This window comes from Sinocyclocheilus anshuiensis, unplaced genomic scaffold (assembly GCF_001515605.1).
Source record: "Sinocyclocheilus anshuiensis isolate Anshui unplaced genomic scaffold, SAMN03320099.WGS_v1.1 scaffold631, whole genome shotgun sequence".
Classification (NCBI taxonomy): Eukaryota; Metazoa; Chordata; class Actinopteri; order Cypriniformes; family Cyprinidae; genus Sinocyclocheilus; species Sinocyclocheilus anshuiensis.
Genome location: NW_015548268.1, coordinates 1,120,537 through 1,142,058, shown reverse-complemented (window position 1 = coordinate 1,142,058; position 21,522 = coordinate 1,120,537). Strand labels below are relative to the sequence as shown.

Here is a 21,522-nt window from a genome sequence, read left to right as displayed (position 1 = left end):
GGGGAGGTGAGTACTTCACCGTTTACCCGAGTTTGTAGATAGCGTTTGCATGAGTGCGTTTGCCTCTCGCGGGAATAGAGATGCATTCGCGGCAGCAGTTTTCATTCACGCTTGATTTCCAAGGTAATCTAGTGGTTGGGCGGAGCATGTTTGCTGTGTTTGGAGCTGAATGCATGTTGCGTGTTGCGTCGCGGTGAGATCATGGAAAGGACCTGACGGGAAATTTCTCCCTATCAGTAATTTCCTTTTGTTTATATAGGAATGTATAGTGTGGATCTGTCTGCAGTTATTGGACAGATGGTTTATATCATGTCCTTCTCATATAACCACATTATACTGCACTCCGGCTTGAGTAAAAAAAAAAAAAGAGAGAGCCTTCCATTCCTTGGAATAGGAGGTTTGGAAAAATCCTCTTCAGGCTTTTTAGGCTGATCTGCTGAAAGACCTGGATAAAGGCAGGGTCTATCCCCTGATGAGGTGGGTGACTTGCGTCGCACCACGGATCTTGCCATTGGCAGATCCAAAAAAATGGCAGCCATGGTGGTTACGGAGAGACATCTGTGGGTGTGTCTGTGGTTATCGGGTCGAAAGAGAAGGGCTTTCTTCTTGATGCGCCGGTTTCCCCTTCTGAGCTTTTCGGCACTTCCAACGAGACGGTGGTCATGAGGTTTAAGGAGGTCAAGACGTGCTCGGCTGCCTTTAAATCCTTCATTCCACGAGGGTCCAGGCTTCGGACTTCGCCTCCAGCCTATATCATGAGCCTGAGTCATGCGCGGGAGCCATGGTTGGTGAGTACGATCCATTTTTATCTATTCTACTGCTAGCACTTGTGTATTTGATGCTAGTCTTTCTCTGCAGCACTCCTCGGACCTGTTCTGTTTTTCTGACTTTAGGTTTGACCCACCTGCTAAGTCAGGACCTCCTGCTGTTGACCGATTACAGTGATGGTTTCACTCATCGGTTCTGGTTCCACAGTTCTGGACACACAGCCTGGGCTTCTGAGGAAGTCTCCCAGCATTAGGTCCCCATTATAACGCTGGCCAGGTGCCAGCATTATACTGGCCAGGTGCAAACTACTAATTTCTCACCCTGAGAGGTCTCCCGAGATTTGAATCGTTCCTTAAACTTCATGCACGTTCTCTGAGCTAGAGCTCCTCTCGCTGACGCATTGAGGAGCTCAATGCTCCATAGACGGTCGGGCCCATGGGGTACCAACAGGGTTTCTGTGGGAACCCCTCCTTTGTGCTTCTGCTCTGAGTAGCAGTAAGCTCTATATGCATGAATGGTTATTGGGTCCCGCTATTTCTTCAGATGCATTTGGGTCTGGTTATACGGGACCCACGCTCTCTATCGAGATAGAGAGCATGAGACCGTGTTCAGCTGCACCAGTGGACTGTCTCTTATTGGGCCCTGCTGGGTTACCCCTTCTAATCTAGCGCCCCCTTCTGGTCGAGCTAAGAAGTGCTCCCCTCTCTGTGAGGGTTAGCTATGAGTCGCTCCGTGGCAGTGACATCAGGTAGTTGGGCCTCTTGCTGCTTCCCTGATAAGCTGCCTCTATTCGGGTCAAGTCATGCAGTGCTCCCCTCACCTCAGAGGGTTGTCTTTGAGCCTGCCACTCCTGATTGAGCAGCTGAGGACTTCTGGGCATCTGTAGCAGATCTCTATAAAATCCATTCTATGGTAAGTGCACACGCTAAGCTTCTGTGCACTTTCTAAAATCCACATAGTGGTAAGTGTGCACGCCAAGCACTCTGCGCACTTTCTAATATCCTGTATGGTAAGGGTTACGCGTTGTCAGCCTTGTTCCCTTTCTAGCACTCTGCGCACTTTCTAAAATCCACATGGTGGTAAGTGTGTACGCTAAGCACTCTGCGCACTTTCTAAAATCCACATTGTGGTAAGTGTGCACGCTAAGCACTCTGCACACTGAATCCTGTAAGGTAAGGGTTACGCATTGTCAGCCTTAAAGGGTCTCTTAAGCCATAAAACCCCAAAGATCATGCATGATTCTACGCAGATGCTACACATTTTTAAAGCATCGCTCCCCTCACTGTAGAGGGTTATGAGCATGGTGCTTTCTTCTGAGTGTTCGAGTTCTCTCCCCTTCTGAGGATTTGAATTCCCCGCTTCGTGGGCTGTTCTCGTGGTGATGTTTAGCAGTGCTCCCCTCTATCAGAGGGTTGCCTATGAGCACGCTACTCCCTTCTGAATTCGGAGTTCTCCTCTTACGTGGATAGTTGAGTTCTCTGTTTTCCCAGAGCACCTGGAACCGGCAACATCAGGCGAACTAGGCCCTTCCTCTGCCTCCCTGATGCGCTGAGATTTTGGCTAAGCTTGCAGTACGCTTACCCTTCAGGATTTCTAACGAACATGCTGTAGGTCAAGCCCCCTCACGGCTGAGAGCTGGGTGTTATGCTCCCTCAGCTAGGTAACTTACTGCTAGCCATTCAGCATTATACCATGAGGATGAGTTGGTGACTTCTCAGACGTATTCTTCTTGGGATGCACCATTTCCATCTATGGACTGCTCCTTCAGAGTGCCACGAGGGCCCCTTAGAACGGTATCTTTAAAATCCATGATATGGTAAGTGCGCACTTGTGCAAAGTCCCTGTGCACTTTCTAAAATCCACGCTGTGGTAACATCAAGCATTTTGTGTTCTTTCTAAAATCCTGTATGGTAGGGGCTACGCGCGGCGGCTTCGTGCCCTTTCGTTGAGTCGGTTAGGCCCCGGTTCCACCTTGGGCACCACTCTACCTATGTATCCTCAGGATACCTACTTTAACAGGGTGTTGCTACTAGGGGTCTGTTGAGACAATTCCTTCAGCAAGCTCATGCAGAGCAAACTGTAGCCCCTGGGTGACAGGCTAAGACTTAGTACGATTCTAGGCGCTTGGTCGTATCCCTTTAAAAAAGGAATCACTTCCTGATTCCAAGCCTTTGAGCTCTACCCTGGGCTCAGGAGTCCTGGCCCTAACAGGTAAGTTTATTTTTTGGGGGTATGTAGCTTAGGCCTTTGGTCGTTCGCAGGGTAATGACGTCATAGGCTGTCGCCGGCCAATGTTATTGTCGTTTTTAGATATATGCTTCAGACACTGGTCACACTGAAGGTGTTCCCCATTGCGACCCCTAGAGAGCGAACTACTCAGGGAACCATGGTTACATACGTAACCTGAGACATTATTCAGCCTGACACCTCTGCGTTATAAAAAGAGAGCTTTTCGGCACTAATAAACAGGAAAAAAAGTGAAAGAAAAGAGAAAAGTTGGCAACAGTGTGTCAGAATAGCTAAGAGTGTGACATGCTAAACTATTTGTATTTTTATATCTGTATTTTTATATATTTGTGTTTGTGGCATTTATCCTTTTGTAAACACAGACCAGCATTTAATAAAAAAATAATAAAAATAAAATAATAATAATTATAATTATTTAATAAATAATAAAAAAATGCCTAATATTATTTTTAATTTCCATCATGCTCTTTTCACAAAACAAGAATGAAGATTTTTCAAATGATATTTAAATTTCAGCTTTAATACACTTTTAAAACAAAAACTCAAATATCAGAAAGTATAATTTTTAATGACAAAAATAACTATTTAAAATATAAAATTTAACTTGTGATCTGCAAAGGAGAGGAAAAAATATGTTCAAAAACTCCATTGAAAATAAAAAGAGTTTATAAATAAATAAGCTTTTTTCACAAAATCTGTGATTTTTCTATGCCTGTTTGGATGCAGAAAAAGCAGCAGTCTTCTGGATCATGTTTGCATTTTCTTTTGTCACCGGCCATAATTCTGACCTTGAAATCAGGATCAGGCATCAAATAATGTCATACATGTGAAAATGGGCTGAAAATTGATCAAATTGTCTCAGATTCAGACAGTTTTTCTGCTGATTAAAGGAGGATAAGACTTCACCACATAAATGATTGTCAGAAGGATTTTGTATTTTGGCACTATTTTTAAAATCAGCACATCAGATTTAATAAGAAATACACATTGGATTTCATTCAGCAAATATGAGGTCTATGCATTTATTAATATTTTGAATTAATTTTATATTTTTATAATAATATTATCTTCATTTTGAAATAATGTCCACAGTCCACAATATTCATTTTTGTAATCATTTAATGACCAATAAAAAAGTGGGCTATCAGAGATTGCCGAAAGCTATATTTTTCCCAACAAGCGGCTCAAACATTTTAGTGAAGGCTGTAAAATGTGCCACAGCTAACTCTCAGTCAGCGTAACGATACCAAAAACAGCGACTTCAGACTCTTTGCCTTTCTCATTATCACTCTCTGCGGTCAAGTGTATGAAGACAGCTTTGTCCGCTGCAGTCTAACTCAACACCCGTCCTGTGATTGTAATGAGGGGATCTGAAGTGTAATTCAGAGAAGAGTCGCTCTCTCTGTGTGGGTTAATGGCTCTCTTTTGTTGAACCGGAGTTCACAGCTGGCGTTGTTAATGTTAAGCGTGCTAGTTTCTGTCTGCGGGCATTGAAATCATGCCAGCTTGCTGTACATCTATACATCATTACGTGCTTTTTATTTCATAATGATTTGCTTCAGTTTTTGAGCGTTAAGCATAACCAAAGAACCCACGCTTGTTACCCATCATCATCTGGTCTTGAGGTTCTACTTAGATGCCACTGGGATAATAAATAAAGTGCATTTATAGTTTCAAGGAACATTGCAGCAGTTAATGGTTTGCAGGAACTACGCAGCCGCTCATTGTTTTACGGTCAAGTGTAGCTCAGTTACGCTGCGACTACAGTTCAAACGATGTCCACTGCTTGTCTGTAAAGTTATGCAATCTTGATTAAGCAAGACTAATGACCCCCTCCTGCAAATTAGACAACGCGGCCTGAAATCATCAGCATTTTGTGTGGGAAACAGGAAATGTATAATTTACTTTCCGATGCTCAACCACTGCAGAAAGAAAGAAAAGTGTGAAAAATGTTCTTCACATGGCACCATTCAGAAATGTATATGAAATAAATCACTAAACCTAAATAAAATGTCTGGAAAGCAGTGGAATTTTGACGAGGTCATTAATCATCTTTAGCATTTTATTTTTTATTTTTTGGCTTATTGTTTGCCGAAGCATATATGTGTATCTCATGTACACTGCTGTTCAAGAGCTGTAAGATATTTATTGTTTTCTTTTTTGAAAGAAGTTAATACTTTTATTCAGCAATGATAAACTGATCAAAATTGACAGTAAAGACATTTATAATGTTACAGCAGATTTCTATTTCAAATAAATGCTGTTCTTCTCAACTTTCTGTTCATCTGTGAATCCTGAAAAATAAAATGTATCACAGTTTCCACAAAAATATTGTGCAGCACGACTGTTTTCAACATTGATAATAATCAGAAATGTTTCTCGAGCAGCAGATCAGCATATTAGAATGATTTCTGAAGATCATGTGACACTGAAGACTGGAGTAATGATGCTGAAAATACAGCTGCGCATCAGAAATAAATGACAGTTTAACAGATATTCACATAGAAAACAGCTGTTTGAAACTGTAATAATATTTCACATTTTTTACTGCATTTTTTATTTAATAAACACAGCCTTGGTGAGCAGAAGAGACAAAACCATTCACAAAAATCTTACTGACCCCAAACTTTTCAATTGGTAGTGTACACAGTTAAACTTTCCAAAACATATAATGAATTATCATGATTTAAATCACAATTTAGTGACAAGTGAAAAAAAAAGAAGCTTGAACTGATCCAATGGTAGGAAAATCCCTTATTCAGGAGTCATTAAATCTTTAATGTTTTGCTTTTTAAAAAAAATAATAATTAATGACATAAATGAATGCTCTAAATGTGACAGATCTAGTAATGCACATAAAGTTTTTTGATCAGTGAGGAATATTCATGACCAGTAAATTCACCTGCCGTTGACACTGAAGTGAGTTTGTGGAGCGTGTTTGACTCTATTCCTGCTCCGAGACTTCATCAGCAGAGCCATTAATCAGTCTGACTGACAGAGTAAAAACTCTGATTCAGCGCCACATACGCTCCAACCCTGGACTCTCGTTCGGAGTCCATGAATAGATGTATACTTAGACGTACCTGGAATTATAAATGATGCCTTTAGATGTAATGAAACGGCCTCTCAGTGCTCAAATGGATGTCTACAGATGGATGGCCACCGAGGGGTTAAATCATGGACATCTAGTTTAATTAGAACCAAAAAGCATTCTGTTATTGAGAGGCCTTAGCTGAGCTACACGTTCAGTAGTAATGACGTAACGCTGGTGTTTGTTCAGTCCGCTGCTCTGAATGACACTAATGTCCAGCCTGCTGTCAGCTCATGTAGATTTCATATGCACTCGACTGCTAAAAAACAAATCTGTCAACACATTTTCCACTGGGCTGACAAATGAATCTAAATATTAGTTCTGGTGGCACAAGCTAGAGTGGGTCGGTTAGATGATGCCGAGTGACGTGGTTTTCATTGGGAGCGGTTCAAGCCACTCGTTTATTCTCTGTGTGCAACATTTCATGTATGTTCTTACAGTCTAATAATCCACAGACAAGAAATCTTAAGCTCAAGGCATTTGATTTTTTTTAAACAACAATTACTTCAGATGTTTGCATTTAATACCTTTTTTGACATAGATGTACACTCAGAGATGGGCATAAATACATGAAAATGTATTTAAAATAAAAATACAAAATACTGTGTGGAAAAATGTATTTAAATACAAATACAGTATTTTGTATTTTAAAAATACACAAAATACATGTGAAATTGGCCATCCAGTGCAGGTATCTCTATATAAATCTATCTGGACCTGTTCTGGAGAAAGAAAGAAAGAAAGAAAGAAACACACACACACACACACACACATTTCGATGTGTGCAACTGCTTAGAAACTTTTGTTTTCATTTTACATACCTCTTAGAAAATACAAAACTACCCCCAAAAAAAGCATATTTATTTCATGTAAAGTTAATTTTGTTGTATGTAAAGTTTATTCAAATGAGAACGTTTATCTAAAATTTAAGTTTTAAAATTAGAATTCATTTAGATAGCATTTAACACTATTTGCTCAGTTTTTTTTTTAGTTTTTTTTAAGAACAATAAAACCAAAACATTAAGCTTTTTTGTGGTGAACCATTCATCAGTGTCTTCACAAATTAAATTGTTGATGACAGACAGTGATTAACCTAATTATTTTGTCTGTACATAAACATTAATTTGCATAGATGTGTGAACACAATCACCTGATTTTGTAAATGTGACAAATGTTTCATTAAGCACCAAGTTTGCACTTGTCTAATATTTAAAATGCGTACATTTACTAAATGAGCCTGCAATATCAGAAATAATGAATAAAGTAATGGTCCATGTTAAATACAAACATTAATTAAAAGAAAATGTTTAATGAATTAATAAAAACGTATAAGAAAGCATTATTTAATTTAGTGTTATACATATGTTATCATATTCATAAGGTTTGTTCTAATGTCACACATCATAATCTGCACTTTACACAATTCTTTGAATTCTTTTGTGTGGGTTTAAGAAGTGGCTGCGTGTCTGAATGAAATCAGCTCCCTGATAAAGAGGATGACTCGCACAAAGTATTTTATGTATTTTGAAAATACAAAAAATGCTAAATGCATTTAAATACAAAGTACATTTGATTTTTTCCAAAGGCTTTTAAATACAAAATTCAAAATAGTATTTTGTATTTCAAAATATCTGAAATACTGCCCATCCCTGAGTACACTCCATAATGTGACTGAGAAGTAGGATCATTTTTGTGCATTTTGTCTTCCAATCCAAAATCCTAACAGCATACATTTAGTGTATTTCAGGTGAACACATGAACACAATAAAAGCACACTGTTTTAAGTTTAAGCAAGAGTCAACAGTATGATAACAGTAGATTCTATCCACAAAATTCCCAGATTAAGGGTGTTTTTCTTAGATATTATAGTAATTATGTATAATTATTTATGATGTCAGTTATTTATAATTGTTAGGTTTATAATCAATTTTAATTTAGAGGCAGGTAAAGCTAATTTCAGCTGAAAAATACATTTGGAATCTGACTTTGGTCAGATTTTGAGCAAGTTTTTTCAAACAAACTTCAGAGATTTACTTTCTGACCTTCACCTTGCTAGCCTTGATAAATCTTCCTCAGATGCATTTATAGTAGAAACTATGATGAATGACATGTTAGGCCACTGTATCTCAAGTTTGCCTATTTTCTCCAGCCTCTAAATAAATCATTTATTATTATTATTTACTTTAGATTCTCCCTTCATCTCTGCTTTTACTCTCCTCTACTTCTGTTACTCCTTTCCTGATTATTTCTTAGAAATATGTAACTTGCTGTTTATTAGACCATTCAAAAAAAAAAAAAAAAGTTTACGTACAAATGTGTTTTATGTTCAGTCAGCATCAGATTGTGTCATTCTGCTTGAGTTTACTGCACGCTGCTATAAAGTTTAACACTCCAGGCTAACAAACAGAGGACTTCTCACTTTTTTTGATTTTTAAGAATTATGCTGTGGTGTAACTCTTTAAAACAAGCTCCTAACTTTAGTAGAAGAAAAAAAAGTCCCAAGATAACCCCAAACTGGGTCAAAAAAGCTCCTCTTTTAGGATTTCAGGACTGTTAAAAGACCACAAAAGCCTCCCCAGATGCATATAAAGCTTCAGTCCCTGCAAGGTCCTCTGGTACCGAGCCGCAGATAACTAGTCCTCTCTGCTGACTTTCTTGTGGCCTTCGGGTTTTACTGCGGAGGTTTTACAGCTTCAGAGCGTCTCGAGTCCATTTCAGAATCAAATCACATGCCGCATGTACGCAAACAAACAAATGCCTTTATGAGTCGTGAACGTCCACAGCCCTCACACACGCTCAGACATTATTCTGGAGGACTCGTGTCACAGCAAAAGCAGTCTTAAGTCGCTGGGGTATATTTGTAGCAATAGTCTAAAAAACATTGTATGGGTCAAAATTATTGATTTTTCTTTTATGCCAAAAATCATTAGGATATTAAGTAAAGATCATGTTCCATGAATATATTTTGTAAGTTTCCTACTGTAAATATATCAAAACTTAATTTTTGGTGAATAATATGCATTGCTAAGAACTTCATTTGGACAACTTTAAAGGCGATTTTCTCAATGTCCTATCCTAACAAACCACACGTCAATGGAAAGCTTCTTTACTCAGCTTTCAGATGATGTATAAATCTCAATTTCGAAAATTGACCCTTATGACTGGTTTTGTGCTCCAGGGTCATATATGTCCTTGAATTAAGTTTATATTTAATGGTAGACAGACAGAAAGATAGATCGATCCTCATGTATAGTAAAGTCTGTCAGCATGTGTTCTCATCATGTATGTGTGGTACGTTAACACTGTATGAATTGCGCAGGAAATTTCACAAATTGAGCTGTGAACAGCGATGTTCTCGTCTACTTTTGCACTCAGTTTAAATAGGATTATAGTTAGTTCTGGTCCTCAAATTTGACTGGCCGCTTGTCTGTGTTTGTGCATTCAGACAGACTGTCAGTCTGGTGGGGATTTTTTCACTGACTCGTACTGCAAGATACTACAGCACATTTACAGTCTTTACATTTACATTTCTAGAGATTTGGCTCCATAAAATGAAACGACATGAGCAAATGCTTTTCTCTCACGCCTAACGCTTTGTGTTAACAGTTTTCATGCAAACCCTAGAGCTCCAATTTGTCTTGTTTTCCTGCATGATAAACCGTTTTGCTGAAACACACTCGTCTGGATGGTGGTGCATGTTATTTTAGCTGTATAAACGCTCGGTCAGACTGGTGAAGAGAAGATATAAACTGGTGCATTTTACAACACTAGCACAATCATGCTTTATTAAATGCACAGAGATGTTTAGTCTGCTTTATATGGCTGTCAGAATCAGGGATCTGCACTTTTTAAACATGCTGTAAATAACGACTGGTGAGGAAAATATGGACGTATGATGACTTATCAATAATATACAGCTCAAAACCAGCATGCACCCTGTTTCAAAAACCACTGACCTCCCAAGTCCTGCAACTGAGCTGGATATTTATCTATTTTGTACTGAACTCATTTGAGTGTCATATGGGGCCAACAGTGTTTTTGCCACACACATCAGCGCTGTAGATTTACAGGAATATGAGTGATGCTTTGGAAAACAATGTACTGAAGTAGCCGACTTCTTTCGTGTTTCTGGCACATCATATACACCTGAAATTACAAGTCTGAATCAATTTAGTCCAGAAACTCTGTAAGAATGTGGACAATTATAACAAAACCGACATCTCTGAGACACGAAAGTCTGCAGGCGTGACGTGACATGGCCCAAATGTCAGGATCAGTGTTTTTGACTCAAAGGTGCCCATTGTTTAACACCGTTTTCAAAAGTCCCCAAAGTAAGACATTTACTACATATTTCCTCTATAGTTATGACAAGGCTGCTTCTTATTTATTTATGCATTTATTTGATAAACAGAAACAAACAGAAGCAATTGAGGGGGGAAATAATAAATAAATCAATAAACACATTTAAAAAATGTATATATATATATTATATATAAATACGATATATTAAATATTTCTAATATTAAAGACATCTTGCCTTGCTTTGATCGAACAGAACTAGTCTTGCTTCCGCATTTTCAATTGGACATCAAGAGAAGACTCAACACAGCACAGAAATTAGAGGCATAGTTCACTATGAATACACCATAAAAGTGACCCATTTCTGTGCAGTTTTTGGTCGTCAGATGTTAGATTTGTGTGAGGAACAGACCAGCTGTTAACCAATGCAGCTGAATCACCGAGTCAATATGATGATCTCAAGAAATTGAATTGTGAATCCAGAACTGATTCATTGAAAGGAAAGAACAATGTGAAACAAGTTTGCAGTAGCTTATTATTCGCTGTTGTGTGAGTGTGTGTGTGTGTGTGTGTGTGTGTTGAAGGTCTGTTTGTTTGTGTTGAGTTGGGCAAAAAGTCTCCATATCTCCTCATCACTGATAAATATATAGCAGGAGTTCGAATGAAGTCATACAGTGGTTCTTTTGACGAATAATGTTATGAAATAACTTTTGCCAAAGTTAATGCTCTTTAATATGTTCTCTAAATAAATCAATCTTTTCTATTAAAAGTCACAGACAAGCAGAAGGCTTGTAAGGACCCTGATTTCCAAACCACTGACTGCAGCGTTGGCCGAAAACTTTAGCAAAAGGAACAAATAAACAAACAGGATTCCTTAAAGTAGAGAAAGAGCCTTTGTCAAAGGATGATTTTCCAATTACAGAGGTGGAAAATTAGTTTTAGGGATATGTTTGTCTTATGCTTATGGGTGGTATTTCTGGCATATACTGTCAGTATTTATTATCCTACACATAATGTTGACCAGTCCTTCTGTTGAAGAACAGAAAACATGTTTACAGGAATACATTTGCAGGCCAGAGGGTATAAAAGGAAATGTGAAGCTTGTTCTTCAGTGCAACGTTTGTTTTTTGAGCCTGCAAGTCTTCATTTTGAGGTGGGGCTATACTTTCCAAGGTGGACGAACATCTGGTTATGTGAAACAAACGTGATTCCTGTGGGTGGATGTACGGGAAACTGTAATAGTGCACAAGCAATATCACATCAATGTGAAGCTCAGCCAGTATTTTAATTCATACAGTCTGTTTTTAGACTTTTTTCAGCAGATTTTGAAGTTGTGTATTTTGCACATTATTGCTGCAGCAAACTACTCAAAACATCTTTTAATGCTATATTGTTACTAAAATGGTATTTTATTGTAATTTAAAAACATTTCTGTCAATTACATTCTGTACATTCCGTTTTATATTTCTTTTTATATTCTCTATAAAATGGTTATGTTTAGGTTTGGATCTAAATATCTAAATCATACAATTATAAAATTGCATCTATAGAAATATCTTTACGATACGAAACGAGTCATAAATATTTGACAATTTTTAGTTATAAATATGTAATAATGTTTAATGTAAAATACGTGCAAATTGTATGCTTCAGCATCAATTAAAACATAAAAATGTATATTTTGTACCTGTAAATGTTACATACTAATGCCTATGTAACAGTGAGACCAGACATTGCAGACATTTCTACATAGCATAACACCAGCCTCTTACTGTATATTTCTATCAGATTATTGGTTAATAAAGCCTAATTTTTGTGCAGTTTCTTGCACGATACCATGTTATGAGCTCAAAACACTTTTGCCATAGTGCATGATTTACAAACTAATACATTTTGATGTTTGTATCACATGCAGCTCCATATGTTTGTCTTTTATGATGTGGTAAACTTGCTCTGTAGCGCACCCGGTACAGCATTGCACTTGTGATGTGAAGCAATAAAACGTAATAAAACATTGCCAGCTTCATGTTCATCAGTTTCCAATAGAAACTAATGCACTTTTAGTGCCACTCAGGACATTTAATTTTTAAAATGTTGCAAAATGTGCAATAAGCAACATGATATCATTTTGCTGAAATGTTGCAACGGCACATTTTTCCAAGAAGCCTGGGCTTGACATGCACGATACCTCAATAGCAGAAAGGCAACATTTATACTACATACGTGCTTGAGAACATTTTGTCGTCTGGACATTCTGCATGTGTTAAAACTGGACATACATGAGTGAGACGGACTGTGTAGTTTTATGTCTGAGACATCTTTTCCACAAACTGTGTGCTCTGAGTGTTTGCTCACCATAGAACATGTTTTATGTAGACAAACACACCTACAGATGTCAGGCCAGAGTCAGAGTAGTTATTGGGTCCCGCTCCACAGGCCGCCGCAATCCACATTTATGGTTTCTCTAACAGACTCGCTGCTCTTCTAATGAAAGCTTTGCTTGCTTAGATGTTTTATGTGTCCTGGAAGGCCAAGCTCTTCACAAAAACAAAAAAACAACAACTCGTAGTTTCTCTTTCTCCAGGCCTTTCAAAGCGCTCCACAAAGCCGAAGTGTTAATGAGTGTACTTGAAGTTTTCATGGAGGGCAAACATTTGTTCTTTGCTTAAGGGCAATGACTCTTGAACGGGACGCCTGCCTCCTCTCCACCTGTGGCTCCAGCAGCAGCTCTGATCAAAGTCTGCTCTAGTGGGACATGAAACTCTTCATCTCACACACACTTTAGACTCCAGCCAGTTATTGTCTTCTGCTGTATGCGTCTCAACACTGCTGGAGTTCCAGTAGTGTCCAAATCTACAAATAAGAGGAAAAAGGCATTTTCTTAAACTCTATATTGTGCTATTTCCAGCAGAAACACCTAAATATTCTTAAGACAAGATCAATTTAGACTAAATATATTTACATCGTCATTACATATAGGGCTGGGTGTCGAGTTTGATGTGACATCAAGGCTGTAATGTGATTGGTTATCAAGGCACACGTGATCCAAGTTGACGTCACGCTTTCTCCAGACCCTCTCATCTCCCAATAGTAAGACAATCTCTGGAGCAGATGCGTTTACTCGCTGATGAGTCTCGGTCTCGCGACACTAAACAGCGCTGTGAGATCCAGCGTGAAGCGACTGAATGCAGCCAAGAACACAAACGACTCGTGATTTAAACTAGATTAAACCCAGATGAAACAGCGCTGACAAACAGAATAAACACTGTGCGCAGCGATACAGTCAATCTATTCAATCCACAAATCACCATCATTTACCGCGGATTTACTGTAGTAGCCTAACACTAACTGCACCATGGTATTGTGGCAGAAATGTGCGATATTCATATCACATTTGATTATATTTCTACTATGGAAGACCAATGGTTAATTTGAATAAAACTCTAACTTCAGCATATAAAAATAAGGTTGTTACAATTTTTTACAGATGTTACTGTTTTTGATAATGAACATAAATTTACATCTGCATCCAAACTCAAGCTACTGCTGTCAAATGTGCGTTTCTAAGAGAAAAATAAATAAATAAATACATTTAAAAAATAATATTATTAATATTGCAGCCTGCACTGCAAACTGTGCTGAAGATACTAGTCATCAAAGTAAGGAACACAAGCCTGCTTCATGATTTGAAACAATATCACTCAACAGAACATGCAGAAACTAAGAAATTAATTCTTCTATTAAGATATTTATTTTGTTACGCAAAAATGACTGGTGAGAAAGAAAGAGTGTAACGAATTCAAAAGCATGAAGTGTTTGTCATGTTCTGATCATAAAGAGTCGTTTAAAACCACAATTAACAGTCTGATTTCTACAACTTTTACATAAGAGCAAAACTATGCTTTTAAACTTGAAAGAAATAAAGATTTGAAATTGATCGTGATATTTATCGATATCGACTGATATGCAAAATTGTATTGTGATAATTTTTTGGCCATGCACACTGTAGCATCATGCTACAAAAGACAATATATAAAACTGATACTATGCTAAACTCACTTTAAACCACCATCGAGTGTTTGTAATAACTTCCGATTGCGATCTAATGTGTGTTTTGGTCATATAATGTTGCTGAAATATGCTATTTGTAGCCTTTTATATCAAGCTAATTGCTACACCTGCTTAACATTTCTCATGTAAACACACCTGTATTGTTATAGAAATAGGCAGAATCTCATGAAAATCACATACAAATCATACTGGTGTGTAACCACGTGTTTATTAGCTTCATGTTTCATCCCTGTAAATGTTTTTCTGGAAGTGTAATGCACGCTCGTCATCAGAGACAGGATGGGTTATGAACGCGTAATATGCGTGACGTATGAGCAGCGTATGATTCTTAGTGCCACAATCTGGAAAATGTAATAAGTTGGTCAACCCGTCTGTTGTGTTTGTTTCTTAGGGAGAGAAAGGAGACGTGGGGCTGCCAGGCGCTGACGGACCACAAGGAGTTCCAGTGAGTCGCTTCTGCTATTCTTCCTCTTTTAATAAAAGCTGCATCTGTTACATATGTGTCAAATGTACTTAAATGCATATCTAAAGTTATTTCAAGCAGTTCAGTACCACACTTTTAATCTAAACAAACATCCTTTGCACATGTTGACTGTAAAACTTTGGACCTCTTCATAATTAGCAGTCAAAAATCTGACAGTCGTCTCGCAGTGGTTTCCTGAAGTAAAAAACAACTAAATGAGGAAGGATATTCTGTAAATGAGAGCCCTGCACGACCGCAGTGTTGTCAAATCTACGGGCGCGACGAGAGCCAGCATGATGATCCCATCGCTCTCGCTGTACACCTGCCATCTACAGCAGGGAGCTGTTTCTGCTTTCAGTGTTTCCATGTCAAAACATCCTGTACATATGACAAAAAACACTTTTCTTTTATCGAGTTCTTTACAATCTGGAGTGTCCTGCTAAAATCTTTCACTTTCTGAGGCCAGGAGATAGACGTAATCACAAGAGCAATTGTCACTAATTTAATTGCTCATATGGCCATAGGATCATCAGAGACAGGATGGGTTATGAACGCGTAATATGCGTGACGTATGAGCAGCGTATGATTCTTAGTGCCACAATCTGGAAAATGTAATAAGTTGGTCAACCCGTCTGTTGTGTTTGTTTCTTAGGGAGAGAAAGGAGACGTGGGGCTGCCAGGCGCTGACGGACCACAAGGAGTTCCAGTGAGTCGCTTCTGCTATTCTTCCTCTTTTAATAAAAGCTGCATCTGTTACATATGTGTCAAATGTACTTAAATGCATATCTAAAGTTATTTCAAGCAGTTCAGTACCACACTTTTAATCTAAACAAACATCCTTTGCACATGTTGACTGTAAAACTTTGGACCTCTTCATAATTAGCAGTCAAAAATCTGACAGTCGTCTCGCAGTGGTTTCCTGAAGTAAAAAACAACTAAATGAGGAAGGATATTCTGTAAATGAGAGCCCTGCACGACCGCAGTGTTGTCAAATCTACGGGCGCGACGAGAGCCAGCATGATGATCCCATCGCTCTCGCTGTACACCTGCCATCTACAGCAGGGAGCTGTTTCTGCTTTCAGTGTTTCCATGTCAAAACATCCTGTACATATGACAAAAAACACTTTTCACATTCTTTACAATCTGGAGTGTCCTGCTAAAATCTTGCACTTTCTGAGGCTAGGAGATAGACGTAATCACAAGAGCAATTGTCACTAATTTAATTGCTCATATGGCCATAGGAAAAAAAAGACTTTTTCTCTCACAATTTTGACTTTTTTTTCCCATAATTCTTAAATCTGAATTGCAATATATAAAGTCAGAAGAGTGCAATTCTAAAAAGAAAAGTCAGAATTGTGAGATATAAAAAGGTGAAAAAATGTGGAAATTCAGTTTTTTTTTCTGCCACATAATATTAACAGATATTCACATAGAAAACAGCTGTTTGAAACTGTAATAATATTTTACAAATTTGACAGTATTTTTGATCAAATAAATGCAGCTTTGGTTCAAAAACATTATTAAATCTTAATGACCCAAAACATTTGACATACGCTAGTGTAAACAAAAGTATCATTATTATTATTTGTAAAATTAGTTAGTTAGTCTTTTTGCATTAAGAAGGTGCTTATTTCTTCCTTAAATAAAAGGCCTCATTTTCTTCATGCAAAATCTTTTTAAAATTGTTTTTTTATAAGGTGCATTATTTTACCCCGACATGTTCTTGACAAAGTTTATATATCTCGCAATTCTGCGTTTACATCTTCCAATTCTGTGTTTATATCTTGGATTTTTGAGTTTATATCTTGCAATACTAAAATGAAAGAAAAAAAAGTCTGAATTGTGAGAAATAAACTCAGAATTGCAAGTAGTCATCAGAAGAGAAATATAAACTTAGAATTCTGTCTTTTTTTCTGGTAATTGCGAGTTCACATATCAGTTTATATATCACAGTTATTACTTTTTCAGAATTGCACATTTCAATCTCGCATTCTGACTTTTCTCTCAGAATTTAAAGTTTACATGTCTCTCTATTTTTTTTTTTTATATATATATAATAATAAGGTAAATGGACTTGTTTCTTGCAATTGTACCATTATACGCCACACATTTTTTTTTTTCATGTCTCTCTATTTTTTTTTTTTATATATATATAATAATAAGGTAAATGGACTTGTTTCTTGCAATTGTACCATTATATGCCACACATTTTTTTTTTTGAAGGAAAAGTCGCAATCATGAGATACAAACTCAGAATAAAAAAAAAAAAGAGTCAGAATTATTAGATTAAAAGTTGCAATTTCATTGTTTCATTCCGTGGTTGAAACCGACTTCCACGCACATGAGCCATATCTATGAACAGAATATCATTGAGACCAGCACAGACAGGAGCCACTCGCACATATTTACACATTACAGCCTCAAATGTGTGCAGCTGTAATATATTAGCATTAGCTTTGTTTGCCTCCTTGATTGAGAGCACTACACAGCAACGAGAGAAAAATTGATTTCATATTTGATCTACGTGTGTGTTAAATCCATACATACAGTCAAGATGAAATAATTGCATTTTCACGAGCTGCTTGTCAAATGAACAGCCAGCCTCAGAGGAGAACAGAGACTGGCAGCCGAACACTAAAATATACAAGCCTGTTTTTCTTCTTAATGTGGCCCACACACTTAATAAGCGCCGCTGCTCCCACTCACTGTGTGTGTGTCAAACCTGCTGCGCTCCAAATCAGCCGTTCAGACGCCATAAAACAAGATACACACTTACAGTAGGCTATTCTTATTCAGGAATAAAGGTGAATCTCAGAAAACAACCCCAAAATGGAAAGACAAAACAATACATTGTATGTTTTTAGGCCTTTTTTGCATTGTAATGTTCATCCTGACATTTTTGTGTTCTCGGTGATTCTCATTATTGTATTATTTGTTAAAAAATAAAAAATCTTACATTTCTAAAGTTTGGGATCAGTAAAAAATGTTTTAGATTTTAAATGCATTTATTTATTTTTAAAGAAATTAATACTTTTATTCATCAAGGTCACATTAAATTGTTCAAAAGTGAGAGTAAAGACATTTATAATGTTACAAAAGATTTCTATTTCAAATAAATGCTGTTCTTTTGAACTTTCTGCTCATCTGTGAATCCTGAAAAATTACAGTTTAACAGATATTCACATAGAAAACAGCTGTTTGAAACTGTTGAAAATACAGCTGCGCATCACAGAAATACATTACAGTTTAACAGATATTCACATAGAAAACAGCTGTTTGAAACTGTAATAATATTTTACAAATTTTACAGTATTTTTGATCAAATAAATGCAGCTTTGGTTCAAAAACATTATTAAATCTTAACGACCCAAAACATTTGACATACGCTAGTGTAAACAAAAGTATCATTATTATTATTTGTAAAATTAGTTAGTTAGTCTTTTTGCATTAAGAAGGTGCTTATTTCTTCCTTAAATAAAAGGCCTCATTTTCTTCATGCAAAATCTTTTTAAAATTGTTTTTTTATAAGGTGCATTATTTTACCCCGACATGTTCTTGACAGATTTTGTGTGATTTCACCCATATGGCTGCAATGTGGTTATCTTACTAATTTCTGTTTTTAATTAATGCTAAATATTATTTGCCAGTAATGATCTGGTTTGGCTAATATTTAGACACTTTTGCTCTGCACTTGAAAGCCTGACTGTGATTTGCTAATAAGTCATTTCCCGCTACTAATCATTACATCTCAACCAGACAAATTAACACTTGACTCATTTTTCTAGTCAGGTGTGACACCTTTCATCTTTCATGTAATTACTTTTACAGTCTCGCTCTCCTTCCCGCTCTTACATTTCTGCACAGTTTCCTCTCAGATTAAACCAGGGAAGGCCTCAGAAGTTTTTCTTTTTCTTCTTGATGTAGTTCAGCTTTTCTGAAAGAAGAAGAGTCTTTGAGTGAAACGCGATCGATGGAGCCGCTCACTATAAAATGACTCATTAACGCCAGATAATATGCAGGCATCTCCATTTCAAAGCTTTTTTACTCTTGGTTCTGTAGTGTCTGAGGATCGTGGAATCAAACACAGACCCTGATGTTTCCTGCACACTTCTGCATGTCTCTCAAAGCCGCTGTTTCAGGTGCTTTGCTAACCTGCGGACCGAGGGCCGTGATGCATCGCTGAACTCTGTATCTGGTTGCATGCTTGTTGTTATTGAGTTATGAAGCTACAACAGAAGATTTGTTTCTTGAATGCAAACATTCAGGCAGGTGCTGAAAGAAGCTGCTGTAATGCGGGACCCTCGTCTGAGTGTTTAGGTGCTCATCAGGGCATCAGACGGCTGTGGGAAGTTATTATTCAGTTTGTGGCAGGAAGGAAGAGAATGTTTGGTTCTCGCATTTCATATTTGGAGAAAATAGTGGTACTTTATCGGTTTTACAGTCACTCGTCTGTTAAGATATTTACATTTTCAATGTGCAAATACACAACAAGTAGTAATGCAGCATTTTTCAAGGAGAGCAGCTGGTACATGTTATTTAAATGTTTCAGTTTTAATTTAGTTTAGAATCGGTTTAATTCTTTAATGTAAAATATGACATATTTTTAAGTTTTTGAGGTCCTACATTAAAAGGGCCCAGTTTTTTCCCCTCTCTCTTTCTTTTTTATTTTTATTTATTTATTTATTTATTTATTTTTGCTAATTCCAATTATTTTTATGATTCTCTTTAGATTGTCATTACTTTAGCAGTATTTTTGATAAATAAATTAAATAATATTTTTTTAATAAAAATAATATATTTGATAAAAAATAAAGGTATATAAACAATATATTTGCAATAATAATTATAATAATAATAATAATAATAATAATAATAAATTCATTAAAAGTACCAGCATAATTATTTTGGTACTTCTTAGGTAATTAATTTTATTTTCAGTGGCGATTCTCATTACTGTAGCAGTATTTATTTGATTTTTTTACTGTAGCAGTTTATATACAACAACAACAATAATAATAATACACTGATTAAAAGTACCAGCATACTTAAAATGTAAATATATTTTGAGGTTTCTGAGGTATTAACCCTTGGGATACTTTTTAGGTAATTCATATTATTTTTATTGGTGAATCTTATTACTGTAGTATAATTTTTCTGATAAATACATGAATGAATAAATACTAAATGTATAATAATAATAATAATAATAATAATAATAATAATAATAAAAATGTAATTAAAAGTCATACAGTGCCATGAAGTACCATGAATCTTGATGTCAAAACAAAGAGCAGGATATTATTCAGTCAGATTTTTGAGGAAAATGATGGTGCTAACAGAGCATTTTTAAAAACATTTTTATGTACTTGACTTCTTGTCCTCCCATTACGCGAGGTTCATCGCTGCCTCTTACTGGAGCCTCAGAGGAAGCAAATGGATGGAGGAAGTTTTTAATGGATCTCAATTAAAGTAATTTAGCAGGCTAGAAAAACAGACAGTAGAATTGTGTGAATGTCAGAGAGTCAATTGTGTCCTTTTTCTTGGCAGGCTCCCATTTGAGCAATAGCTTTGCCAGAGTGTAGATTAACTGAGTGGCATCCTGGTAATGCTGTAATAACAGTAACCAGAGAAGAAGAACATGATGAATGATGGAATTACAGCGAGGCCTTGATGTACGAAATACAAGGTCATTAGCCCCGCTTGTCCCGTCCGTCAGGGTGTTAGAAACTACATGACCCATGCGGCTGACATATCGTGTCCTTTCCAGGGAATCCGTGGGCTTCCCGGTGAGGAAGGAGTGAGCGGACCGCAGGTATGGACTCACATATACACTATACCCAAGACATACGGAAGGCTACTACATGCACTATTCAGTCAAAGCGCAAACGTTTAGCACAGACTAATGTTGTACAGAGCACAAAACTACACAATGTTAGCCAATTATTTGTTTTTTTGAATATGAACTTTTTACATTTTTGCTGTTTCATAACTGATATTTGTTAAGTAAATGTATTGCTATATTAAACTAGGGTGACCATACGTGCTCTTTTCCCCGGACATGTCCTCTTTTCGGACCTAAAAAAATGCGTCCGGCTGGGATTTCTAAATCGCCTTTTGCTTTCTACAGTCGCCATTCATTGTGTGCATTTTTGAATTCGAGCCCTGCGAGGGACTGTTTTCTTAATCCTGCTCTCCTCTTTTTGGAAAAAGTAAAATATGGTCACCCTAATTAAATGCATTTAATGTAATTTATCAATACTGTATCATTTATTAAATTTGGATAATAATTGAATTTAATAATATTAACATAATAATACATATTTATTTATTGATTTATTTATTTAATAAAGAAACTAGCATGCTCATAACTGTCAGGTCAAGGCAAGTTTTTACATGTGGTTTCAGTGTTATACATTTTACTGCTTAGAATAATTGCTCAAAATTGCCATACATACATACATACATACATACACACATGCTTACATACAAACATACTTGCATACACACATGCATACATGCGCGCACACACACACACACACACACATGCACATGCATGCATACATACATACATACATAACCCCCC

General features: G+C 36.8%; 1 protein-coding gene across 1 annotated transcript in view; it reads left to right on the top strand.

Annotated features, from left to right (window-relative positions):
• Positions 1-21,522, top strand: part of LOC107655680 (collagen alpha-1(XXI) chain-like) — a 45,574-nt gene that overhangs the window by 11,758 nt on the left and 12,294 nt on the right. The window contains exons 16-17 of the mRNA XM_016443249.1: positions 14,868-14,921; positions 20,707-20,751. Coding sequence (XP_016298735.1) covers positions 14,868-14,921; positions 20,707-20,751 — 99 coding nt within the window. The remainder of the gene's footprint in view (positions 1-14,867; positions 14,922-20,706; positions 20,752-21,522) is intronic.